Below are 24,150 nucleotides of genomic sequence, written 5' to 3' on the forward strand. Positions count from 1 at the left end.
TCGAGCATTGTAGTTATGGCATAATAAGTCATTTATTACATTTATTATTATGGGCTTGATGCTGAGTGGAAACACAAACGCACGAACTTAGTTTTCCTCCTCTAAAGAAAGCTCCAACCTCTTCCTGGATTTTTTTTTTAAAGGCAGTTTTGGGACTAGTCATTGATTGATTGATTGATTGATTGATTGATTGATTTGATTTGATTTGTTAGACGCCCATCTGGCAGAGGTTAATCTGCCACTCTGGGCGACTTACAACCAAACACAAGTACATTCCATATAGACATAATCAAAATCCTAAAAATTAGAAATTAAATTAAAAGCTTAAACATTTAAACCCCCCAAGATCTGCAATATGCCAGCCTAAATTTGAATTTAAACCCCCCAAGAACTGCAATCTGCCATCATGATTGCTATTAAGAGGGGAACATTTCCAGCCTATTTATTGGACTTTGAACTTTTACAAAGAAATTAAGAGGGAAGTGTGGGATGTGGAAACCGGGTAACATTCTGGAAACTGGCAGCTGTTCATCCCACAGATCAAAAATAATCTAACTCATTTACCACTTCTCCTTCTCCCCCCCCCCCAATATTTGTTAATGTAAGTATAGAAACGAAAGTCATCCAATCACATAACTACAGAAGAAACACTAACAACAAATGCATTTATAACTTCCAGGCTTACTCCACAGTAAAAATATTATATTGGTCTTTTAAGGTGACACAAGGTTCTTTGCTGTGTTTTGCATGCGGTTAGAGACACACTAGCAAAACCTCTGTGAATTTGTGGAGGGAAGCCCCCTATGGGTTACAGTATGTCATTGCACTCAACTGCAGGCTCCTGTCAGCATGAGCAGAGGCACCCAGTGCAAGGGATCTGAGGACATTTCCCCCCTTCATCACAGTTTTCTGTTGCACTTGGAGATGTTACTTCCCCTCCCCCAACAGGATAAGTGTGGTATAATTTAACTATTCAGTTATATAGTGCACTCAGGCTTCACCACAGAGTTGGTGAATAAATTCCTTCTTTTTTAGTAGATTTGTATTCCTCTTTTTCACTGCAGTTCTCAAAGGTGGGTCACAATGGCCACATCCGCACCAGACATTTAAAGCACTATTAGACCATTTCATTGCTGTAGCTCTGTGAAGAGAATAGGGGTCCCCTAACAACTCCCAGCACCCATAACAAACTACAGTTCCCAGGTTTCCTTGGGGGAAGCCATGACTGTTTAAAGTGGTATAATGCTGCTTTAAATGTATAGTGCAGATGGAGCCAGAGTGAGTGAGTAGCCCAAGGCCATCCAGTTACTTTTACGGCTGGAAAGGAATTTGAACCCAGGCCCCACTGGTCCTAGTCTGATACTATTCACTGCCTCCTCTTCTGGGTTTTGCATTTAAACAATTCCCTACCCTCATGGAGCTTTGAATAGCCACTCTGGTGTGGGAAATCTTGGTGTCCCACTACTGACGTGCAAAACTTTGGCTGCAGTGAAGACTTTAAATTTTATGTCAGCTGTCATTTCAAGTAAGATTTGCTGTTTTCTGTGGGTAGTTTTGACTGATTTTATGTTTTGTATCTCTCTTGTAACCTCATTGTATGCTGCTTAGAAACTGTGGTGTTCAGCGGTGTATAAATGATTGAAATAAATAAAATTAAAATACTCTTCATTTACCAATCTTTTCCCTTTTCTCTTCACCCCGCTCCCAGGGGAATACATTAAAACATGGAGGCCAAGGTACTTCCTGTTGAAGAATGATGGGACATTCATTGGTTACAAGGAGCGGCCACAAGACATGGAACAACGAGAATCCCCCTTGAATAACTTTTCAGTAGCTCGTAAGTATTTTCTCAGCAACCATTATTTTCATATCTTCCCACCTGCTGGCTTTTTTTGAAGCATGACTTACCTGCTTTGATGGTGTGTGATTTGTTGCAGACTTGATTTACACACCCTGGGGGTATTTAATTTATTTAATTATATTTTTGCCCCTTGCTTTGGGCCCAAAGTAGGTTACATCAGTTTTAAACATGCACACATGAGAGGCCCTTCCATCTGGCTTACAAACCAAAAAGCCAAGAGAGAGACTCATAGCGCTTCCACACAACTTGTTTATTGAGTATTCACCCTGATTTGTTTTCAGGAAGATTAGACCACTTGGGCTATTTAATGAGCATTCATTACTATTTATTTGGGGGGAGGTTAGATGATGCGATGTCAAAGCAAACGTTATCTCCCACTTTCCAGTGTGTTTCCTTGTCACTTGCCTCTTTATCACAAAACTTCCAATCTTTTGGGGGAAGCGGGTTTGTTGCGAAAAACCTCCCCCAATCATCTAAAATTGCACAGCCTGAATTTGCTGGTATTTGGTTGAATCCCACCCAAAAATACCAACAGCCCAGAAGTGCCCCTGGGAGGGAGGTGGGGGGAAAAAGCAGAGGAGGGAAATCAGTTTGACAGTACAAGATGCATTGTTAGCAGGTATTTATAACCATGTGGGTCCTGGCTGATCTCCCCTAGCTGGCGATCTTGCTTGGATCAAGATTATGCAACTGACCGGGGAGACCTTAATCCCATGGCCATCGGATGGGGCCAGAGTGTGCTTCCCCTCAGTTCTAGAGTCCGAGGGCGACTGGCAGATGCAACCAAGTGGGGTTTTTTGCATGTGTGTGTGTGCCAGTTTCCTGCAGGTGCTGCTGCTCTGTCCGACAGATGGGGCCAGGCTGACTTTCCCTTTGCCGCCATGTTCTTCTTCCCTTCTAACTTGATTTTAATCAGTACGTGCTTATTAAAAGTACAAGGGACTTTCACCTTGGGACAAAGGTTATTACTCCTGTTTTTCCTCTAGTTCATTTCCATTATAAGGGAATTGATTTGTGCAACATACTTTCCCCTGGTGAATGGGTTCTTATGGCAGCCTTTTCTGTTTTAAAGCTCCCTTATGCTTTTCTAGTATTAAATATTGGAAAAGTACATTAATATTTGCTAGGGAGAATTGGGTGTTTATTCAAATTGTATATCACGTCCACAGACACAAAAAGAGCAGCATCAACAAAAAGCAAATTTGGTTGCAAACAGTAGCCCAACCAGTTAATGTAAAATACTACAGTGAAGAACCTAAAACATGCTGTAATGAAATTTATGCTAGGATAATAACTGGATCATGAAACAACCACATCTATTATACATATGCTGGACAAATAAAGCCCAATAAAAAATCTGGGCAACTGAGTGTAGGAGCAGGAATCATGTGATTATTGATCTCTTTGTGTCACCGCACCTTCAAAGAAAATGTAGGTAATAGCAAAGCCAGCCTTGCATTTCAGTTGCCTGCATAGATTTCCTGCTTGCTAGGCTGGTAGCTACAGGCAGCCCTGAGCTGCAGAGGAGGGAACTGGCTGGTGGAGGAGTAAGGAACTGCGTTGTGCCCAGCATAGAAACCAAGTGGGCCACCAGATGAGGGAACCCCTCTCCCTTGTGCTCAGCATAGAAATGCAGCAGGTTGATGTGGAGGAGGGGCGGCACTCTCCATCCTGTACCTCCTAGCCCCCAGCAGGCTAGTGACTTTTGTGGGCTTATTTGCAAGCCTGAACAAAGCTACACTCCCTTTGCTTTCTCGTATCTCTTATTAATGTTTCCTTCAACTTAGCACCATTTCAGAGCTAAGCTTCTCTTTCTTTTTTTGTCTTTTTGTTCTGGTGATAACCTTGTTTTTTTCTTGCCCAGCCAGTAATGTAGCCAGAAGTTATAGATGACCCTCTTTGTATGTGCAAGCCAGTGTGCTTTAGTGGTTAGAGTGTTAGACCTGGGCAACCAGGGTTCAAATCCCCCCCACTCAGCCTTGGATCTCACTGGGTGACTGTTGGCCAGTCACGGTCTTTCAGTCTAACCTAGCGTGCAAGCTTGTTGTGGGGATAAAATGAGAGAAGGGAAGAACCACTACCTTGTTTCTTGGAGGGCAGGTGGTAGATAAATGTAATGATAAATGTATGAATAAAGCAGCTTCTCAGTGTCGTCAAAAGAGGGGCAGAGTTTTACTCTCTCTCTGTCTCTCTCTCTCTCCCCCTCTCCCTCTCCTCCTCCCTTTCTCTCTCTGGCGCAATCCAACTGCTATTTAAGCCAGGCTGAGGGGAGTTGGATATAGTGGCCCACTGGCTCTGCCTACAGAAGCCCCTCATTCAGACAGGGGGTCTGCCAGTGACATAAGAGGAGCTGAGGAAGCTGGTAGAAGGCCCCAAAAAGGGGCATTGTGAAGGCATGTTGGAGGAGAGACTGGGGGGTGGGATTTAGGCCACATCTAGCTCATGTTCGGAGTGCTCCTGCAGATCCTGATCCACGCAAAAGTTATGCCGGGAAAAAGCTCGGCCTAAGAAAATAATTCCTCCTCTGGGATGCACACCTTAACGTGGTGAGGGGGTTTGAGAGTGTCGAAGAAGCTGAGAGCAATGCCGTCAGGAGTCTAGGCTCCTAGCAGGGGCACCCAAGGCGGAATGGTCAAAGCTGAGACACCAGACTAAGATGCATCCAAACTCAGAGGAAGGCAATGGTAAACCACCTCTGAATACCTCTTACCATGAAAACCCAATGAACAGTGTATCCAAAATGCAACACAAGATAATGCTGGAAGATGAGACCCACCCACCCCCAGGTAAAAAGACACTCATTGAGTTGCTAGAGAAGAACAAAGGACTAGTACGAGTAGTGCAGTGACTAATGACGCCACTGGGTCAAAGCCAAAAGGAAGCCCAGAGGTTGATGCGCACAGATGTGAAAGGAGAGTCCGGAGTTGTATGACATACACAATAGGAACATGGAATGTGAGAAGCATGAACTAGGGAAAATTAGAAATCGTCAAGCAAGAAATGGAACCCATCAACCTTACAATACTTGGTGTGAGTGAATTAAAATGGACAGGAATGGGACATTTTCAATCGGGCAACTACAAAACATTTTATGCAGGAAATGAGAAATCAAGAAGCAAGGGGTTGCTTTAATAGTGAGAAGTGATGTAGCAAAAGCATTTAGGAGCTATAACGCAAGGTCTAAGCGAGTGATATCAATGAGATTAAACAGGAAACCTATTAACATAACCATTATCCAAGTCTATGCTCCAACGGCAAATGCAGAAGAAAAGAAATTGGAGAGATTTTACACAGAAGTACAGGAAGAAATTGATCACACACCAAAACAGGTTGCTCTGATAATTGGGGATTGGAATGCAAAAGTAGGGAACAGAGAAGAACTAGGAATTGTGGGGAAATGGGGCTTAGGAGATAGAAATGAAGCAGGAGAAAGACTTACTGAATTCTGTGAAGCCAATAATTTGCTTCTTGCAAACACATTTTTTGAGCAACCAAAAAGTTGACTGTACATGTGGACATCACCAAATGGTCTATATAGGAATCAAATTGATTACATAAATGGTAGCAGAAGATGGAGAAGTACCATGCTTTCTGCAAAAACAAGGCCAGGAGCATACTGTGGTACAGAACGTGAACTGGTCATATTGAAAATCAGAGTAAAGCTAAAGAAAAACAACAAAGCAATCATAATACCAAAATACAATTTAAATAACATCCCAGAAGAATATAAAGATCAAATAAGGAACAGATTTGAGGCTTTACATTTAGTTGACAGAGAACCAGAAGAACTAAGGATTGAAGGCAGAGACATCAGAGAAGAATGCAAAAAGACAATACCTCTAGTTAAAAAGAGAGAAAGACCTCAATGGATGACTGATGAAACTCTTGAAATGGTTAAAGAAAGAAAGGAAGCAAAAGCAAACGGAGACAGAAACACAGTTAGAACCCTAAATGTAATAATACAGTGACTAGTATGTACGGACAAAGAGAACTATTACAATAGTTACTGTATAGAAATAGAAGAGGACAACAAAAAAGATAGAAGAGCCCTATTCCAAAAGATTAGAGAAATTAAAGGGAAATTTAAACCAAGAGTAGGGATGTTGAACAATCAACAGGGGAACACACTGACTGACCAAGATGAAATAAAAGGAAGATGGAAGCAATACACTGAAGAACTCTATAAAAGAGATGCAAGGATGACAGATTCATTCATGGAGGAACCATATGATGAAGAACCAGAAATTTTAGAATGTGAAGTTAAAGCTGCTCTTAAAATACTTGGAAGAAACAAATCACCAGGAACAGATGGCATACCAATAGAGTTGCTACAAGCTACTGAGACTGAATCTGTCCAAATTTTGACAAAAATCTGTCAAGAAATATGGAAAGCTAAACAATGGCCCACAGGCTGGAAGCGTTCAATATATATCCCAATTCCAAAGAAAGGGGATCCCAGGGAATGCAGTAATTATTGAACTATTGCTTTAATATCCCATGCAAGTAAAGTAATGCTCTACAACAAAGGTTCTTACCATATATGGAGCAAGAAATGCCAGATGTCCAAGCTGGATTTAGAAAAGGAAGAGGTACCAGAGATCATATTGCAAACATATGTTGCATAATGGAATGGACCAAAGAATTTCAGTAGAAAATCACCCTGTGCTTTATAGATTACAGCAAAGCCTTTGATTGTATAGATCATGAGAAACTATGGACTGCTTTAAAAGAAATGTGAGTGCCATAGCATCTGATTGTTCTGATGCACAACCTATAGTCTGGACAAGAGACTACTGTAAGGACAGAATGTGGAGAATCCGATTGGTTCCCATTTGGAAAGGGTGTGAGACAGGGGTGTATTTTATCACCCTATTGGTTTAATCTGTATGCAGAACACATCATACGGAAAGCAGGATTGGACCAAATGAAGGAGGTGTGAAAATTGGAGGGAGAAATATCAATAATTTAAGATATGCAGATGATACCATACTACTAGCAGAAACCAGTAATGATTTGAAGTGAATGCTGTTGAAATGAAAGTTAAAGAGGAAAGCACAAAAGCAGGATTACAGCTGAATGTAAAGAAGACTAAAGTAATGACAACAGAAGGTGTATGTTACTTTAAAGTTGACAAGGAGGACATTGAACTTGTCAAGGATTATCAATACCTTGGCACAGCCATTAATCAAAATGGAGACAAATTAGAAGAAGGCTAGAACTGGGGAGGGCAGCTATGAGAGCATTAGAAAAGGTCCTCAAATGCAAAGATGTCTCTCTGAACACTAAAGTCAGGATCATTCAGACCATGGTATTCCCAATTTCTATGTATGGATGTGAAAGTTGTCCAGTGAAAAAAGTGGATAAGAGAAAAATCAACTCATTTGAAATGTGGTGTTGGAGGAAAGCTTGGCGCATACCATGGACCGTGAAAAAGACAAATAATTGGGTGTTAGAACAATTTAAACCAGAACTATCATTAGAAGCTAAAATGGTGAACCTGAGGTTCATACATAATGAGAAGACATGATTCACTAGAAAAGACAATAATGCTGAAAAAACCAGAAGGGAGCAGGAAAAACAGGAGTCGCCATAAGTTGTAATCGACTTAAAGGCACATAACAACAGAAGAAAATAATTCCAATAGAAGTCTATGGAGAGTGCTTACTCCCTGGTAGGGGTATTTGCGAGGGCTGGCTTTTCCATTCCGGTCCCTGCGCACAGCTCCCGGCTGAGCCAGTATTCAGCTGGTCTGGAGGTTTCTGAACTGCAGTTTGATGCTGCGGACCTTCCCGCTGGCTCCTCTTGCGCTGGTGCCTCTTCTGCAGGCTTCCCCTGAAATGGATTCCTCTGCCTGTGTTTGGAGGAGAGGAAATATTTTGACATTCTAGGAAGTCACTAGGATAATGTGGTGTGTCTCTCAACCGTGCAACAACAACCATTGCATCTGAATGCTTGGGTGGCAGTCCTCATGAGAAACCCTTTACGTTGTCCTGCTTATCCTTAAAAGACTGAATCACCAGGAAGAACAGAATCACAACTTAAAATCTGTGCTTCTTCCTTTTGATGGGGAAATGGGGGGAGGGGTGGCAGAAGGAAATGTTATGACAAATAAGAATAGTGAAACCTTTTACCAGGGTTAGTTCTGTTTGTTGTCAGTTCGGGCAGCTAGTGCTTAGCTGGTCCTTTAAGGAAAGTGATGCAGTGGGATTTCTGTTTGTTTTAGGAGGTACACAAATGCACCCAGAGATCTGGCTGGAAGCATAGGATCATTGATTTGTCTAGCTCAGTATTGTCTACACTGACTGGCAGCAGCTCTCCAGGACTGCAGTCAGGATTCTCTCCTAGTTCTACCTGGAGATGCCGGGGATTGAACCTGGGGCGTTCTGCATGCAAGGCAGATGCTCTACCACACGGCCCTTTCTCATTTGTATCTTGCAAACAAACAAGGAAAAAATCCCTTCAGGGCTGGCATCAGTGTGCGGCGTTCTCAGGCAGCTGGTGGAGTTCAGACAGTTTGGCGGGGGGGGGGCTGGTGCTGACGCTTGGGAACCTGCCTCCTCCCCCGATTTGGGATTGCCTGGCAACAGCACCCGGAAGCCTGCAGGATATTTAAACATTTTCCCACAGTGTCCCAGAATACCTGACATAACATTGCCCCTGAAAAACAAGAAGAGCCATGCTGGATCAGGCCAGATGCCCTTTCTGGTTCAGCATCCTGTTCTTGCAGTATGCCAGTCTATTTCCTATTATGCCTATGGGAAGCCTGCAAGCAGGACATGAGTGCAACAGCACTCTCCCTATTTATGATTTCCAGCAGCTTATATTCAGAGGCATACTGCCTCTCTTAACGGAGGTAGAACTTGGCCACCATGGCTAGTTGCCACTGATAGCATTCTCCTCCATGAATATGTTTAAACCTCTTTTAAAGCCATCCAAGTTTGTGCCCATGACTGCCTCTTGTGGGAGTGAATTCCATACTTCAACTACGCACTGTGTGGAAGAGTACATTGGTGGATTGCTTCCCAGGCTCTGCCACTATCACCTGGGGTGGGTGGGACCACAGGCAAAAGTGGGCAGAGCAATAAGAACTTAAGAAGAGCCTGCTGGATTGGGCCAGTAGTCCATCTAGTCCAGCGACCTGTTCTCATAATGGGCATCTCCCCCGCCGCGGTTTCCAGCAACTGTTGTTCAGAAACATACTGCCTCTGACTATGGCGGCTGAGCATAGCCATCATGGCTTGTAGCCACTGATAGCCTTTTGCTCCATGAATCTGACTAATCCTCTTTTAAAGCTCTCCACGTTGGTGGCCATCATTGCCTCTTGTTGGAGCGAATCCCATAGTCTTAACTATGCACTGTGTAGAGGAGTACATTGTGTGAAACTTAAATGGTGGGTGGCTTGTGGTGGACTGTGCCTCTAACACCAGGTCCACAGCTGGGGGAGTGGAATTCCCTCTGTGCAAGGACAATTATCTCATTTCCTGTTACTCAGTGGGATAACGTTATCCCCATATAATAATGAGTCCATGTTTGAGTTGAGTTCTGAACGGTGGGTTTCCCAGTTCCCACCTCCTTCTGTGCCTCTACTTTCTGCCAGGCTGTTCCGTGAGCCTGGAAGAGATCTTCTTCTCTCTAATGTCCGTCTGCCCCTTCTGGCTGCTGCCTTCAGGGAGCTCTTCAAGACCAAAATATTTGGTGAAGTGCTTCCTCAACCTCGCCAGATACCTAATGCCTCCCTCCCCTGTTCTCACATTTTATTTGCCAGTTAAAACTCTAAACACATTCTTTCTTTAGGCAGTGGCGGTGGTGACGACTATTATGTCCTACTCTTCCTCCCAAAGGGAGCCTAGGGCAACAAACAACAAGTGGTATACACTAAAAATATCTTAAATATACACTAAAAATATCTTAAGAACAGAACATCTTAAAAAAACTTCTTAAAAACCAACAAAAATCTTTGAAAGTGTCTTAAAAACAATTACAGTACAGATGCATATTGGGGTAAGGTGTTTGCTTAAAGGGCTTGTTGAAAGAGGAAGGTCTTCAGTTGGCTCCTAAAAAATGGCACCTGTCCAATATTTAAGGTACACAAAGATGGCTGCCTTGCTGTTTCTCCCCTGGAAACCTGAGATGTGCATTGTCTTAAAATAATACTGTTTAAGAACTTCTGAAGCATTTTTCTATAGGTGCGTAGAGTGGGAGCTACTGTACACATTGAGAAGGAGGGTTGAACCAGACTTGGACAAAGACTTGGGTTCAAATCTTGACGCTTAGTGGATGACCTTGAGATAGGCTGTCTTTCAACCTAATCTGCCTCACAGGATCATTCTAAAGGGTGGGGGCAAATCTGTTAAATCTTGAGTTTTTTGGAAGAAGGATTGGGTAAAATTTCCTTATAGCAGGAAGAGCCAACATGGTCTCCCCCAGGTTTTGTTGGGGTACAATTCCCATGTTGTCATCCTTGACCATTGGCCATAGTAGCTGGGGCTGATGGGAGTAGAAGAGCATCAGCCTGAAAGATCGTCTTACCCCTTATATACCCAATTGATCACTTTGCTCTGCAGGTGAGGGCCTTCTCATCAGGAGGTCCATTCTGCACAGCACAGGAAGTGGACCTTTAGTGCAGTGGCACCAACACTTTGGAATTCCCTCCCCTTGAATATTAGACAGGCGCCATCTCTGTTATCTTTTTGGCCCCTACTGAAGACCTTCCTCTTTCAACAAGCCTTTTAAGTAGAGACGTTATCCCAGTCTGCGTCTGTGTTGGAATTGCTTTTTAAGATTTTTTTTTTAAAAAAAATTAAGATATTTTAAGATACTTTGGTTTTCTCGATATTTTAAATTGTTTTTAGTGCTTTGCCTTTTGTTTGCTGTCCTGGACTCCTTCTGGGAGGAAAGGCAGGATAGACATTTAATAAAAACAATAACAGCAACAACATCTTGAGGACGCCACATTGGCTACTCCTGCCCTTTAATAGTAAGCTGCCTTATATCAAGTCAGACCTTTGGTCCATCTAGCTCAGTATTGCCTGCACTGACTGGCATCAGCTCTCCAGGGTTTCAGGCAGGCGTCTTTCTCGGTCCTAACTGGAGATGCCAGAGATTGAGCCTGGGACCTTCTGCATGCAAAGCAGGTGCTCTGCCCCCCAGCTGTTGCCTCTCAGCAACTTCACATCAGCCCTTCAAACATTTTCAGTGCAAATAGATAACCAATATTATTGTGTTGGTACACTAAGATAAAGGGTTTTGGGGGTCTCTCCCAGCCCTACCTGAAGATACCAGGGATTAAATCTGGGACCTTCTGCATGCAAAGCAGTACAACTGCTCTACCTACCTGTCATTCTAATGTGGGCCATACATTTTCTAGACAAGGATCATATCACTTGTTTTCTCCCCAGTTCCCAACACATCTTGATTTTAAAAACGTGGTGGTGAGGAGCTGCTTTCCCCACGGTGCAGTCCAATGTGGCTGCGAGGTGCATTTGAATGACTCCACCTAGGGATGGGGTGGGGGGAAATTTTGGTTCGCTTTGCTTTGTATTGCAGACCAAACCTAAGTCACGCTTCCTAAAACAGCATGTGAACTGAAATGCATCCCAGCCTTCGAAATTCCTGCTTCTCAGAATTTTGCCATGCACCTCTCCAACCAAAAAATGCGTATTGTTAGTGAAGATAATATACAAAAATGCATTATGTTAGGAGAGACTGCTTTGCAAAAATGTTAGGGGAAATCGCATACGAAAATGTGTGGTGCAGGGGAAACGTCCGCTAAAATGTTGTCGAATTTTTGTGAAGACATATATGTGAAACTCGCAAGCAGGGCTTAGGACTAGAAAAATGAGAAGCTGAGAAAAACTGCAAGTGACAACTTGGTCCATCCTGAATTCCATCAGTGGGTTCAGCTGATCACCTGACACCCAACTACTCTATTCCCTCTGCCCACGTGGTTGCATCTTTCATTCTGTAGCTGTATGTGCTTGTGAATGAATGGGAGCCATTCCCGCACGAACATGAAGGGAGTCCTGTTTTCTGTCTTTTCTTCATCTTATTCCCTGTGCATTCCCCATTTTTAATGGGGGTTGAGGCTGCGGGGCAGGAAGTGATTTTGGCAAAGCACGGTGTGATATAGCCCCCCCCTTAAAGTACTGTACAAGTTTTCAAATGAAGCTTTCTTCCCTTCTTGATGTGTTCTGTAATGATTGAGCAGGGTAATTAGACAGCATATTGTTCACTAAACAAAACATTTCTATGTGACATACTTGAATTATAGTGGTTATTAACTGACAAATCTCTATTATTCATCTTGCTGTGTGCTTTTAAGGATTGCTGGATCAGCAAGCTTAGCAAATATCAACGGGGCAGCACTGATTTAGAGGAAACGTGTCGATTCTAATTGGTCTCGTTCCTTTCCTTGTATCGAAAAGCAATAATAGAGTGTCATACTTGAGGTCAGAACAATTTCAACTGGTGGCGCATTTTCCTCCATTATGTTTTTTTCACGCTCTCTCTGCTGCTAGTTTTAGACCGCTGGGAAAAGGCAGCAGGAGTTGGCATAATCTTGGTTTTTTGTCTTCACCCCACACCAAATAAAGGGAGGTGGGGTCTCTAGTGTCGGTCCCTAATACAGCCTTCGCCAACCCTGATGTCTCAGATGTTTTGGACAACAATTTCTGTAGATGTTTAAGGTTGATGGGGGTTATCTGGCGCTATGTTTAGGGCATCGCCGCCATGAATCAGAGAGTTGCCAATCCAGCTCTTGCAGGCACCATGGCGCCTGTGAAGATTTAAGAGTCACACAGCGAGCATGCAAGGAGACAAGGCAGGAACGTTCCATTGTGCAGCTAAAACCTCTTGAGCTAGCAGAACTGTTTCGCTGGATACTGACCAGTAGATCACAACTCCCTTTCCCTGTAATCAAGTTGAGCAGTGTCTGTTGCAGGTTTTGGGAGGCCCTGAGCAAGGCGCCCTCCTGATTGCAGTGGGTTCATTGGGCCCCTGCTGTGGTGTGGACCTTCGGCAAGTGACCAACCATGCTGCCTGTTGCCACCAGCCCTGAAACAGTTTAGGCCAAAGCTGCGAGGCTACCTGGCTTACCCTGCCATATAGCATTATGGGAAATGTTCCTTTGTCACTTTCTGTTCTGATAACAGGACTTCATTTGGCTGGGTTGATTTTTTTTTTTTACGTCAATAACTAGTTTCACTGCATCCTCTTGTATGTGTTTCCTTAGTTTGTGTGCATGTGACAGAGGGGGCAGGGAATTAGCACAGGCTACTTATGACCACCATGTCTCTTATCTGATCTGGACCGCTCCATACCTTGGACGGCAGGTATGTATCTTTTAGATCAATGGCGTCCATATTGGGTTGCAAGGCTGGGGGATAGACCTTTGCATGAGATCTAAAGAGAGCCACTTCCAGTGATAGCAGACAGTAATGGGCCAGATCAGTGGATTTTGAACCATGACCTGTGGAATGCTAGACGCTCAGTAGCCTGTCATGATAAGGTCAGTAATGGTGGACAAGATGCTGGGAAAGGAACATTGATTTTTCCCTGCAATGCGTAGCTGTCTGTAAGGAAAGGCTGGAGGCCCGTGTGTTTTCCCTCCTCCCCCTTGGCTCATGTAGGGTGACAGCTATGCCCAGTGAGCCTGGTCAGGAACCAGCATAAACAGAACTTGCACCTTGGAAGTTTCCCAAGATTCTCTGAAGTGCACTCAGTGCCAGAAGAGATACTCAGACTAGGAAGTTTGCAAAAGACTGAGCTGAGGCTGCTTCTAGATGGGCAAAAATGATGGGAGCATAGGAAACTGCCTGGTCCATGTTACTTAGCATTCTCTACATTTCCAATTAGCTCCTGGGCTAAGTTCAAGGTGCCGGTTTTGGTGTACAAAGCCCTGTACAGCTTGAGATCAGGATACCTGAAAGCAGAGCTTGAAATACTACTTTTTAAAAGGAATGAATTACTACTGTTGCATGGCCCCAAAAAGGAATGAATTACCATTACAATAACAATTGTTCTGAAAGAATTGATTACTTTACCGTTACTCAAAAGTAATCACTACAATTACACTTAAGTTACTTAAAAAAAAACCTAGAGTGCCTACAAGGTACTGGCCTTGGCTGCTGCACATGTAAGCTGCATAAAACAACATAAAAAATAAACACAGAGTATATTTTTTTTTAATTCAGAACATAGCAGTGGTGGTTTCTCAGCTGGTAAGAGAGGCGGGAAGGAAGCCGAGAGGCCACTGCTCAGATCTTTGCACGTCAAACCAAGTGCAACCCCCCCCCCACACACACACTCACAGCCAGCCAGCATAATCTCTCGTCACTTAACCACCTCCCGGGCCCTGTTCTGTCACCAACTAAGGAACACGCACCCAAGCAAACATTTTCCCCTGAGATGCAAAAAAGTGAAAACACTGCAAATGCAGCACAGTAGCCAGGGAGGGCAGTGGAGGCTGCCAAGTACAAACACAGTATATATTTTCTCTCTCTCTCTCATATCTCCACAGTTCTTTATCTCCATTCCGCTGCTGTCTCCTTCTCCTCCTTTATCCATGTTCTCGCCCTCCGACTCCTTTTTCCCTCCACTGCATTCTTCTCCACCACCATCCATTTTTTTAAACAATTGTTTTCTCCACTCCACCCCCATCTCGCTCTCCACCTCCTCCCCCATTACCTCCTACCGACCCACAGAGCACGAGGCAAGAGCAATGCTGCACAGAAGCCCAGTTTGAGGCACATGATTTTCATCCACAAATTAGAGGGGCAGAAGACTTCCCCTGCTCCCGCCCCCAAAGTAATGCCCCAAAGTAATGCTGGAAACATTACAATTACTCCTCAAAAGTAATAAAATTACTCCTCATTCTATTACAATCAAAATGTAAAGGAATTACCCACTCGTTCCTCAAAAATGTAATGAATTACAGGTAATTTGTTTTTTGTAACTAATTACTTCCAAGTGCTGCCTGAAAGATAGTCTTACCCCTTATATACCTGGTCATTCACTTTGCTCTGCAGTTGAGGGCGTCCTGCACTTACCATCTTATCAGGAGACCTGTTCCGCACAACATAGGAAGTGGATCTTTAGGGTTGTGGCTCTGTCCCTATGAAATTTCCTCCCCTTAAATATCTTGGAGGTCACTGATTCATAGGGTCGCCATAAGTCGTAGTCGACTTGGAGGCACATAACAACAACAAAAAATATTGAGACAGGTACTGCCTCTGTTGTCTTTTTGGCACCTACTGAAGACCTTCCTCTTCCAACAAGCCTTTTAAATTGAGACCTTTATCCCAGTCTGCATCTGTATTGGAATTGTTTTTAATGTATTTTTTACTGTTTTATCAGTTGTTGTTTGCTGTCCTGGGCTTCTTTTGGATTTTAGTAGTAGTAGTAGTATAGTTAATAAATAGTTAATAAATGTTTTAATACAAATTTTTGGCTGGCAGTGGCTCTCTAGGATTTCAGACATGGGGCATTCCTAGTCCTACCTGGAGATGCTGGTGGGGGGGTTTAAGCCTGGGACCTTGTGTGTGCAAAGCAGATTCGCTCAGAGATTCTCTACCACTGAGCCATGGCCCTTCCCCAGTTCAACTCTACTCCCACCCCTGCCCCCACTCCATCAGTGCTGCTGTTTGCTCTGTTGTGGGAATAGATGGGTACTATTATAGATTTCCAAGCTGGCCCTAAATGGATCAGCGGTCTGAGTCAAAACAGTTCTGGAAGGCTTTTTCTATGCTCCCACAAGCTGACTTTGTGAAGTGACACCCGCCACTACAGACTTACGATAACAATATCTCTGACTCTTCCTGTATTCCCAGTTACAACAAAATGAAGGAATTTGTGTGCTGATCTCACTGAAGCGTCCTTTTTTCATTACTCATTTAATGCCGTTTTTAAATCTAATTGCACTCCTTTAGTAGGATGCTGTGTAACCTTGGTGCGCCATGAATGAAAAACTTGATGATCTTGCCATCAAAAAAGACACAAAAAATACTCTTTGAGAAGCTTCACAATTTCAGCAGTAAATGAGGCATAAAATATGCAGCCCAAAATACAGCAATTAAGGGAGGATGGAAGTGGGGGCATGGGGGGTTGTCAAGAAAACTCAGCCAATGGCAATAAATATTTAAACTTGCTGTAAGTGTGCAAATTAAAAGCTTTTAGTTTTAAAAGCAGCCATGCTCTTTAAGTTACTGCGTTAATAGAACCACCTTGGCAAGTGCCAGAGTGTGTGCATGGAATGTATCCAAAGCTCTAGTGGTTGCAGGCCAAGTGAGTTATATTCTCTTGATGGTGGAGCGTGTTCATATCTTCATTAATACTCTAAGATTTAAAACATGCTGCATGAGCAAGGCTCCTTTCCTGGAGCAAAGTTAATTCAGTGTTTGGTATTAAAATGAAGAAAATAATTAAAAAATAAATATAATCTTACGGGCTGCCAATGATGCAGGCACAGTGCACAACTTGATGATATCATATTACACACTTGGTTTGGGTACTGCCTATTACAAGGGAGAGGGTGTGGGACTTTGAAATAATTTGTACTTCACCTTTGGGGGCCTTTCAACCACCACAAAATCTTCTGTATTGGTGCAAGTTACTTTATTCACTTTTCCATTGATAGATCTTTATTTATTTAATATCCTGTCCTCCTTCTGAAAAGGAGCCCAGAGTGGCAAACAATACATGGTAAAACATTGAAAGCATCTTAAAAACAATGCAAATACAAATGTAGACTGGGTTAAAGGTCTCTATTTAAAAGGCTTGTTAGACGAGGAAGGTCTTCAGCAGGCACAGAGATGGCGCTTGTCTAATATTTAAGGAGAAGGAATTCCACAGGTAGGTGCCACAACACTAAATGCCTGATTCCTATATCGCGCAGAACAGACCTCCTGATAAGCTGGTATCTGCAGGAGGCCCTCCCCTGCAGAGCACAGTGATCGGCTGGGTATATAAGGAATGAGACAATATTTCAGATATCTTTTAAAATGAGGTGTGGGGGCTGTGGGTCTTTTTAGTTGTTGGATGGAGCACCTGGTTTTCTTTGCAGGGGCTTGGCAGGGACTACAGTTGTGGTCTCTTATATTTGTATACATAATGAAATCAAACCACTCCTCAATTAAGACTTTTTGTTGTTGTCCCCTCAACACCTTTAACTTTGGTGTTAATTTTTCAGCTAGAGTCAAACACCACACCTTGTGATACCAATATTGAATTATTCAATTCACTTACCTGATCTTGAAATATTATTTTTCCAGCCCCGCCGCACCCCATGGCCATTGTCATCCCCCTACTCCCCCCCCCTCTAGTATTGAGAACTGGAAGTGAATTTATTTGACTCTTATAATGTTCATGTTTCCTATCATGAATAGAAAGAGGGGTCTTATAAGCTGCTTCCTTCTACCATACAAATACCCTCAAGTGGCGAAAACAAAAAGATGTCCACTACTGACCTCTCTAACCCTAGACTTAACAGGTTGACATGGATCTGTTTGAGGGCTGATTTTACAATATAAAACATACAAAGCTGTATCTGGATCACCACCACAGTGTCCTCAGATACCAACTTGGTGCTCACCAAGGGCCCCCCTCCATTCATTCATTCATTCATTCATTCATTCATTCATTAAACTTATATCCCGTCCTTCCTCTGAGAAGGAGCCCAGGGCGGCAAACAATACACTCTAAAACATCTGAAAAACAGACTTTAAAATATATTAAAACAAAACATCTTTTTTTAAAAAAAGTTTTAAAAACATCTTAAAAAGCAATTCCAGCACAGTCGTAGACTGGGATAAGGTCTCTGCTTAAAAGGCTTGTTGAAAGAGGAAAGTCTTCAGTAGGCACCGAAAAGATAACAGAGATGGTACCTGTTTAATATTTAAAGGGAGGGAATTCCAAAGGGGTAGGTGCCACTACACTAAAGGTCCATTTCCTGTGTTGTGCAGAACAGACCTCCAGATAAGATGGTATCTGCAGGGGGCTTTCATTGCAGAGCGCAGTGATTGACTGGGTATATAAGAGATAAGACAGCCTTCCAGGTATCTTTTAAAATGAGGTTTGGGGGCTTTTAAAAGAAAGTTGTTTGGATGAGTGCCTGGTTTGTTTGTTTGTTTGCAGGGGCCTAGCCTACTCTTTTGTCTGCATTATATGTTTTGGGGTCTGTGTAATTGTTTTGCCTGGTTTGGGTGGGTGGGTGGGTGGGGAGTACTGAGTTTCATCAGTTTTTCACTTGTGAAATGGGTATTTTTGTGGTGTCCAGGACAGTTTCTTAGACGGACCCAAAATGGTTGGGGACCCCTGTTTGATTACCAAATCATACTTAAGCAAATAGGAGAGAAAACGAAAAAAAACAGAGAAAGGAAGAAAAAACAGAAGAGGAAAACAAGGGGGAAATCCATATATGTACACGATAACGTGTCCTAATGCATGGATAGCAAGAGAAAGTTGTGATAATCAGAAAACCAGTGTCAACAATAGTCATTGGGTTGTATCTAACTAAGACATATGCATAGCAGACACGCTGAAATCAGTGGGCATAAGTTAGTTGATTTCATCGGGTCTATTCTGAGTTGTACTTAGTCAGATACAATCCATAGATTTGTATTCAGCATACCACTGAGGAGATCATTTTGTCAGCACAAGCATTTCTGCTTGCCCAGCAGAACAATCTCCCCTCTCCTCCCCGTACCTGCTGTTCTCCCGACCCTCTGGAGCAGATTTGGGGGAAGACTGCAAGGGGGGGGGGAGTCCTCTTGTGCTAGTGGGAATCCTTGTGCTGGCTTCCACTAGTGCAGCAATTTAGTTGAATCCGGCCCATCAGGTAGCCATTTACCCAGAAATCTGAAGCAATTTCTCATTCTCTGTAACTGTGCTGAACGTCTGTCCTGTGGATAGCAGAATATGTGCAACGCAAACCTGTGCCTTGCATGGGCCCCATGTTCTGATCTTTGGCCAGGCAGAACTGCTGATGGCCTTCTGCACGATGAAAGTGCAACATCTTAAGGAGTTCTGTCCACCAGGCTGTTCTGTTTGCTCTGTTCAGTCGGCAGCCCAGTCCGCCACCCCTCTCCTGAAGAGCTCCTTACAGAAATTTCCATGCCTGATTAATTGCAACAGTTTGGTAGATAAGAATAAAGACAAATGATTATTTAAACCTGCTTACATACCATGACTTTCCTCCCTCGCTCTGTGCTAGAGTGCCAGTTGATGAAGACGGAGCGACCTAAACCAAACACATTCATCATTCGATGCCTGCAGTGGACTACAGTAATTGAAAGAACGTTTCATGTGGAGACTCCAGAGGAGCGGTATGTTTCCTTCAGACTTAAATACAAAAGCAACTTGCAAAAGCAGATGTAAATGTTCAGCATTATTAGTGCGCTCCTTCTCCAAAGCTTCTTCCTTTCTTTTTTAAATAGCTCTGGTGCTGTGGGTTTTACAGTCTCATTTCCCTCAAAGTTCGCTTGTGTCAAATTGGGTGGGGGTGAATTAGATGTTCTTGTACGAGGAACTGGCCATTTCTTGTGTATGCAGAAGCGCGCATGCGCAAGGTTGGGGGTGAGTGTTAACATCTTCTGTAATAGCCATGATTTTATTTTATTTAAAACATATATAAACTGGTTAATATTTTTAAAATCTCTAAGCAGTGTACAACACAGGAACAGCAAACAATACCATTAAAACAAAAATGTAAATAAAACCAGCAAAATGGCAGTATGAAAACAAACAAAAACAGGAATTCAGGGAATTCATAAACATGAAAACAGGGTCCAATGTTATGGGTCAGGGAAAGCCTGGGCAAAAAGGTGTGTCTTTACAAGATATCTGAAGCAACTGATGGTTGCTGCATCACACATGGTAAAGGGAAGAACATTCCACAATACAAGGGCAACAGGAGAAAATGCCCATTTTCGGGTCACCACCCTGTGATATTCTGTAGAATGGTCCCAGATGATGTAAGTGATCTTACAGCTTCATGCAGGGGACAGGCAGTCTTCCAGATAACCAGGTGCCAAGATGTTTAGGGCTTTGTATGTTAACATATGTAAAGATAACTCATGCTTGTCTGCAAACTAAGATTTAAAATAGTTGAAAAATATAAAGGCAGTGATTCCTGATAATATGCTGGCTATCATCTTTTAAAACTTGAACCTGCCTTTGGCTCTGTGTACCTTTTTGGGGGGGAAATTCACTCTCTTATATTCCTCCTTGCCTGCACCCCCGCACCCAATTCAGAGGGAGAAACCTTGATCCATGGCCTCTGTTTCTTAGATAGGAGACTGGTTGGCGCACATAGTAGGGTTTGTTTCTACACACACACAGAGCGCCCCAAACCCCTATGGTGGACCCTATACTCTTGAATGAAGTCACACCTATACCTTACATTTAAAGCACACTTACACCACTTTAACAATCATGGCTTCCCCCAAAGAAGTTTGTTAAGGGCTCTGAGAGTTGTTCCCCTCCCAGAACTACAATTCCCAGAGTGGTTTAACAGTCCATCCCTCTTCCCAGGGAACTCTGGGAACTGTAATTCTGTGAGTGTCGTGAGCCCCACAGAAAGGGGGTGGGGCAGCTAGAAGGAAGAGGAGGACTTTGAATGGGATGACGGTTCCAGTTTCAGGCCGACAGGTGCACTGGATTCTGAAAGCTCTTCTGCTGTGGACAGTAACAGCTCCGCCCCTATAACTCCAGTTACCCACAAGGAGGCTCAGCCCAGTCAGGCAGTTGCCTTTCTGCCCAGTGTTCATTCCCTTCCAATGCCCGCTTGCTGTCGCCCCAGTGCAGTCCCCCTCCCTCTGATGGGGAGGGTCTTACTGAGGCAGAGCAGCCGCCTTGCCATATACATGGAGGTGGTTGCGCCGGCAAATAAGCGCACACGTTCTCAACAATGGCACTCGGTTCACGCAAGTAGGGTGCCCACCCATCCTTACTTAAGCACGTTGACAGGGCATGACTAGTGCTGTGATAACGTCTTAAGCGCAGTATAGTCATGTGTAGTTACTCCTAGTAAAGACGCTGAATTCTGGGTAGGCTGATTCATGAAGCGCTCTGAACTGAAAGTTGCTATTAAATCTACTAAAGAAAAGCACACCTCCACTTTCGTGTCTGACTACAGGAGTTCAGGCAGGACAGTGAGGGGGTCTCCTAACAAACTACAGTTCCAAGGATTCTTTGCAGGAGGCATGACTGTTAGAGTGGTACGATACTGATTTAAATGTATGGTGCAGATGTGGCCTTTCTTCCTTAAGGAGCTCCGTCAAGCCACTCGCCTGTTTTTTTTCCTTGATCATCTAAAACTGTTACATTGTGAGCTACCTTACCAAGCTGTCTAGGGTCTTGGATGGAGAGGTGTTTCACATCACCTGTAATGCATTCCCCCCCCTTTTTTTTTTTAGCAGGAGTAGAGGTGGTGGGAACTGAATCCGGGCCCATCTTCATGCAAAGTGTGTGCTCTTTCACTGAGCTATGGTCATCCCCCATCTCTTGCACGCATGTTTCTACATGCAAATACACAGCAACATGGGAACCCAGCAAGCAAGACCTGAGCGCAGTAGCACTCCGCCCACCTGTGCTGCCCAGCCAACAGCAGAGATATCCATCAGGGTTACTAACTATTGGTAGCCTTATCCTCCTCCATGGATTTGTCTGATCCTTTTTTAAAGCTATCCAACTTGGTGGCCATCACTATCTCTTGGAGTGAATTAATTGTGTGGTGTGTGAAGAAGTATTTTCTTTTGTCTGTCCTGAATTTTCCAACATTGAGTTGCAGTATTACGTGAGAGGGAGAAAAAAAAGCTGTGTCTGATACTGATCGGTATTACTACCCCTCTACTTTAAGTTCTTGCAGTTTAGGTTTCATACTGTGCACCTACAGTGTTTTTTGCATTACTGTAAACTTATTTTAGTGAGAAAGCAATTGATACGTTTATTAAATAAAATTAAGAACCCTGAAATCATTATAAAATACAATAAGAAATGTAATTTCCTCAAAGCACCTATGATGGGAATTATAAAAAATGTAAACAGGTCAATCACACAACAAGCTTCTTTAATTTTATTTTGATTTTATACTTCTGTTTTGAGTTTTTAAATATATGTGTCTTTAGTTGTTTATGTGTTATGTGCAAAAATTGTGATGAATTTTTAATATTTGAATTCTTGGAAATTCTCTGGGCCACATCCATTCCTACAAAAGCATAGCTAATGATTCAGTGTGTCCTTAATGTGTGTGTGCTAGCAGTTGGCATGAACACTTCTCTCCATGTTCATGCCAGCATCTATTTCTTTTTTAAAACACCTGGAATCATCTGCCTTTTGACAGCTTGATTTTTTAACCAATAACGTGAATTGTTTTCAGCAGTTTACTTGTGGCAGGATCACGACTGTAACACACAGCTGCTGTTTTTATTTTATTGATTTCTTTTCTCAGGGAAGAATGGACAAAAGCCATCCAAACAGTAGCAGACAGCCTTAAGAAGCAAGAGGAAGAAATAATGGATTTTAGATCTGGTTCTCCCAGTGATAATTCAGGTGCTGAAGAAATGGAAATTTCTATGACGAAACCAAAACACAAAGTCGTAAGTATTGGGTTGAGGTGGATTCCCCCCGCCCCCAAGTACTAATTCCCAATGTCAATGGTGGTGGTTATTATTTAAGTTGAGACCTATCCCAGTCTACGTCTGTGTTGGAATTGCTTTTTAATATGTTCTTAAACCTTGGTTTTTAAAATGTTTTTTAATCTTAGATGTTTTGAAAGCTTTTCTTAAGTAATGTTTTTGAAGATGTTTTGTTTTAATGTGTTTTAAAATTTGTCTTTATGAAGTTTTAATATTTTTAGTGCTTTTGTTTGCCGCCCTGGGCTCCTGCTGGGAGGAAGGGCGAGATATAAATCTAATAATAATATTTATTTATTTATTTATTTATTAGTCGCTTTTTTCAAAAGAAACTCATAACGACTTACAAAATTAAAAAAACATTTATAAAAACCAGAATAAAAACATGACCAAAATTCACATCACAGCACATAAAGACAAGATCCAACTCCTCCCCACCTGACTAAGAACAAATAGAAAATAAAATTCCAAAGGCCTGGGTGAATAAAAATGTTTTTACCTGGCACCTAAAAACAGGCAGTGATAGCACCAGGTGTGCTTCCCTGGTTCCCAGACTTTTTCCCCTGTGGATCATTTGTAAATTCCCTGTGGATCATTTGTAAACGGTCTTTGTGGACCACTTAAGGATTTTTGCACCCATTGTAGCAATTGTGATGCACTGTGCAAGGTGCTGCATGATTTTAAATAGTATTTTTATTGCTTCTTTTAGTTCTCATTTTTATTGTGTTGTATTTTATTGGATTACAGTTTACATTCTATAGAACTCGAATTGCAATACAGTAGAATGCAGCATAAGAAATAAAAGAAGCGGTCAAAATACAATTAAAAGTAAATATTTCATGTCATGGATCTGCCATCTCCTGTCTTCAACCACGACTCCACAGACATGCTGCAGACCACCTGGAAGAAGCTCACGGATCACTGGTGGTCCAGAGAACACAGTGTGGGAACCCCTGACCTTGGGCCTAGGTTGCCACACAGCAGGAGTGCTCAACATGGTGCCCTCCATATATTGACAGACTCCAGCTCCCATCATCTGAAGTTAGCATGGCCAATGGCAGCAGCTGATGATGATGGTGATGCTAGGAATTGTAGTCTAGCTGTGCTCCAGGAAATCCCTAAGCTTCCTTGGAAGCTTACAAGAGTTCCTCGTGATAAAATCAGTCATGAAGGGAGGGCAAGCTTTCCTGACAGACAGTGTAAGAGGCCCAGTGGGGTCAGAGGCAAATGGCGTGGCCAAATAGGGCAGCTGTCAGAGTACAGTGGGAAGACTGCTAGAAGGGGCTGGGTGGGAATCTTTCAAGCTGCAATTAAGGAAAGCAGATTGTTACACAAGGGATTTTTTGAAAATGGCACCCCCAGCTACAGCCTAAAGTGGCATCGTGCGCTGAAGTACCTCAAGATTTATCCTGCTGCCTGTGCAGGCCAGCCCTCCATTCTTCCTTGAGACTATGGCCCCATCTGCACTATAAATTTAAAGCATATCATTCCACTCCTGGCTTCCCTGAAAGAATCCTGGGAACTGTAGTTTCTTAAGGGTGCTGAGAGTTGTTAGGAGATCCCTATTCTCCTCACAGAGCTGCTGTTCCCAGAGTGGTTTAACAATCAAGTCGTTTTCCCCAGGGAACTCTGGGAATTATAGTCGCTCTGTGAGGGGAAAAG

The 24,150-nt window shown here is 43.0% G+C and overlaps 1 protein-coding gene across 1 annotated transcript in view; it reads left to right on the top strand.

Moving 5' to 3' along the window:
- AKT1 (AKT serine/threonine kinase 1) overlaps positions 1 to 24,150 on the top strand; it is a 178,895-nt gene that overhangs the window by 97,980 nt on the left and 56,765 nt on the right. Inside the window, exons 3-5 of the mRNA XM_061612309.1 lie at positions 1,709 to 1,837; positions 19,068 to 19,179; positions 22,305 to 22,452. Coding sequence (XP_061468293.1) covers positions 1,709 to 1,837; positions 19,068 to 19,179; positions 22,305 to 22,452 — 389 coding nt within the window. The remainder of the gene's footprint in view (positions 1 to 1,708; positions 1,838 to 19,067; positions 19,180 to 22,304; positions 22,453 to 24,150) is intronic.

This window comes from Rhineura floridana, chromosome 2 (genome assembly GCF_030035675.1).
Source record: "Rhineura floridana isolate rRhiFlo1 chromosome 2, rRhiFlo1.hap2, whole genome shotgun sequence".
In the NCBI taxonomy this organism is placed as follows: domain Eukaryota; kingdom Metazoa; phylum Chordata; class Lepidosauria; order Squamata; family Rhineuridae; genus Rhineura; species Rhineura floridana.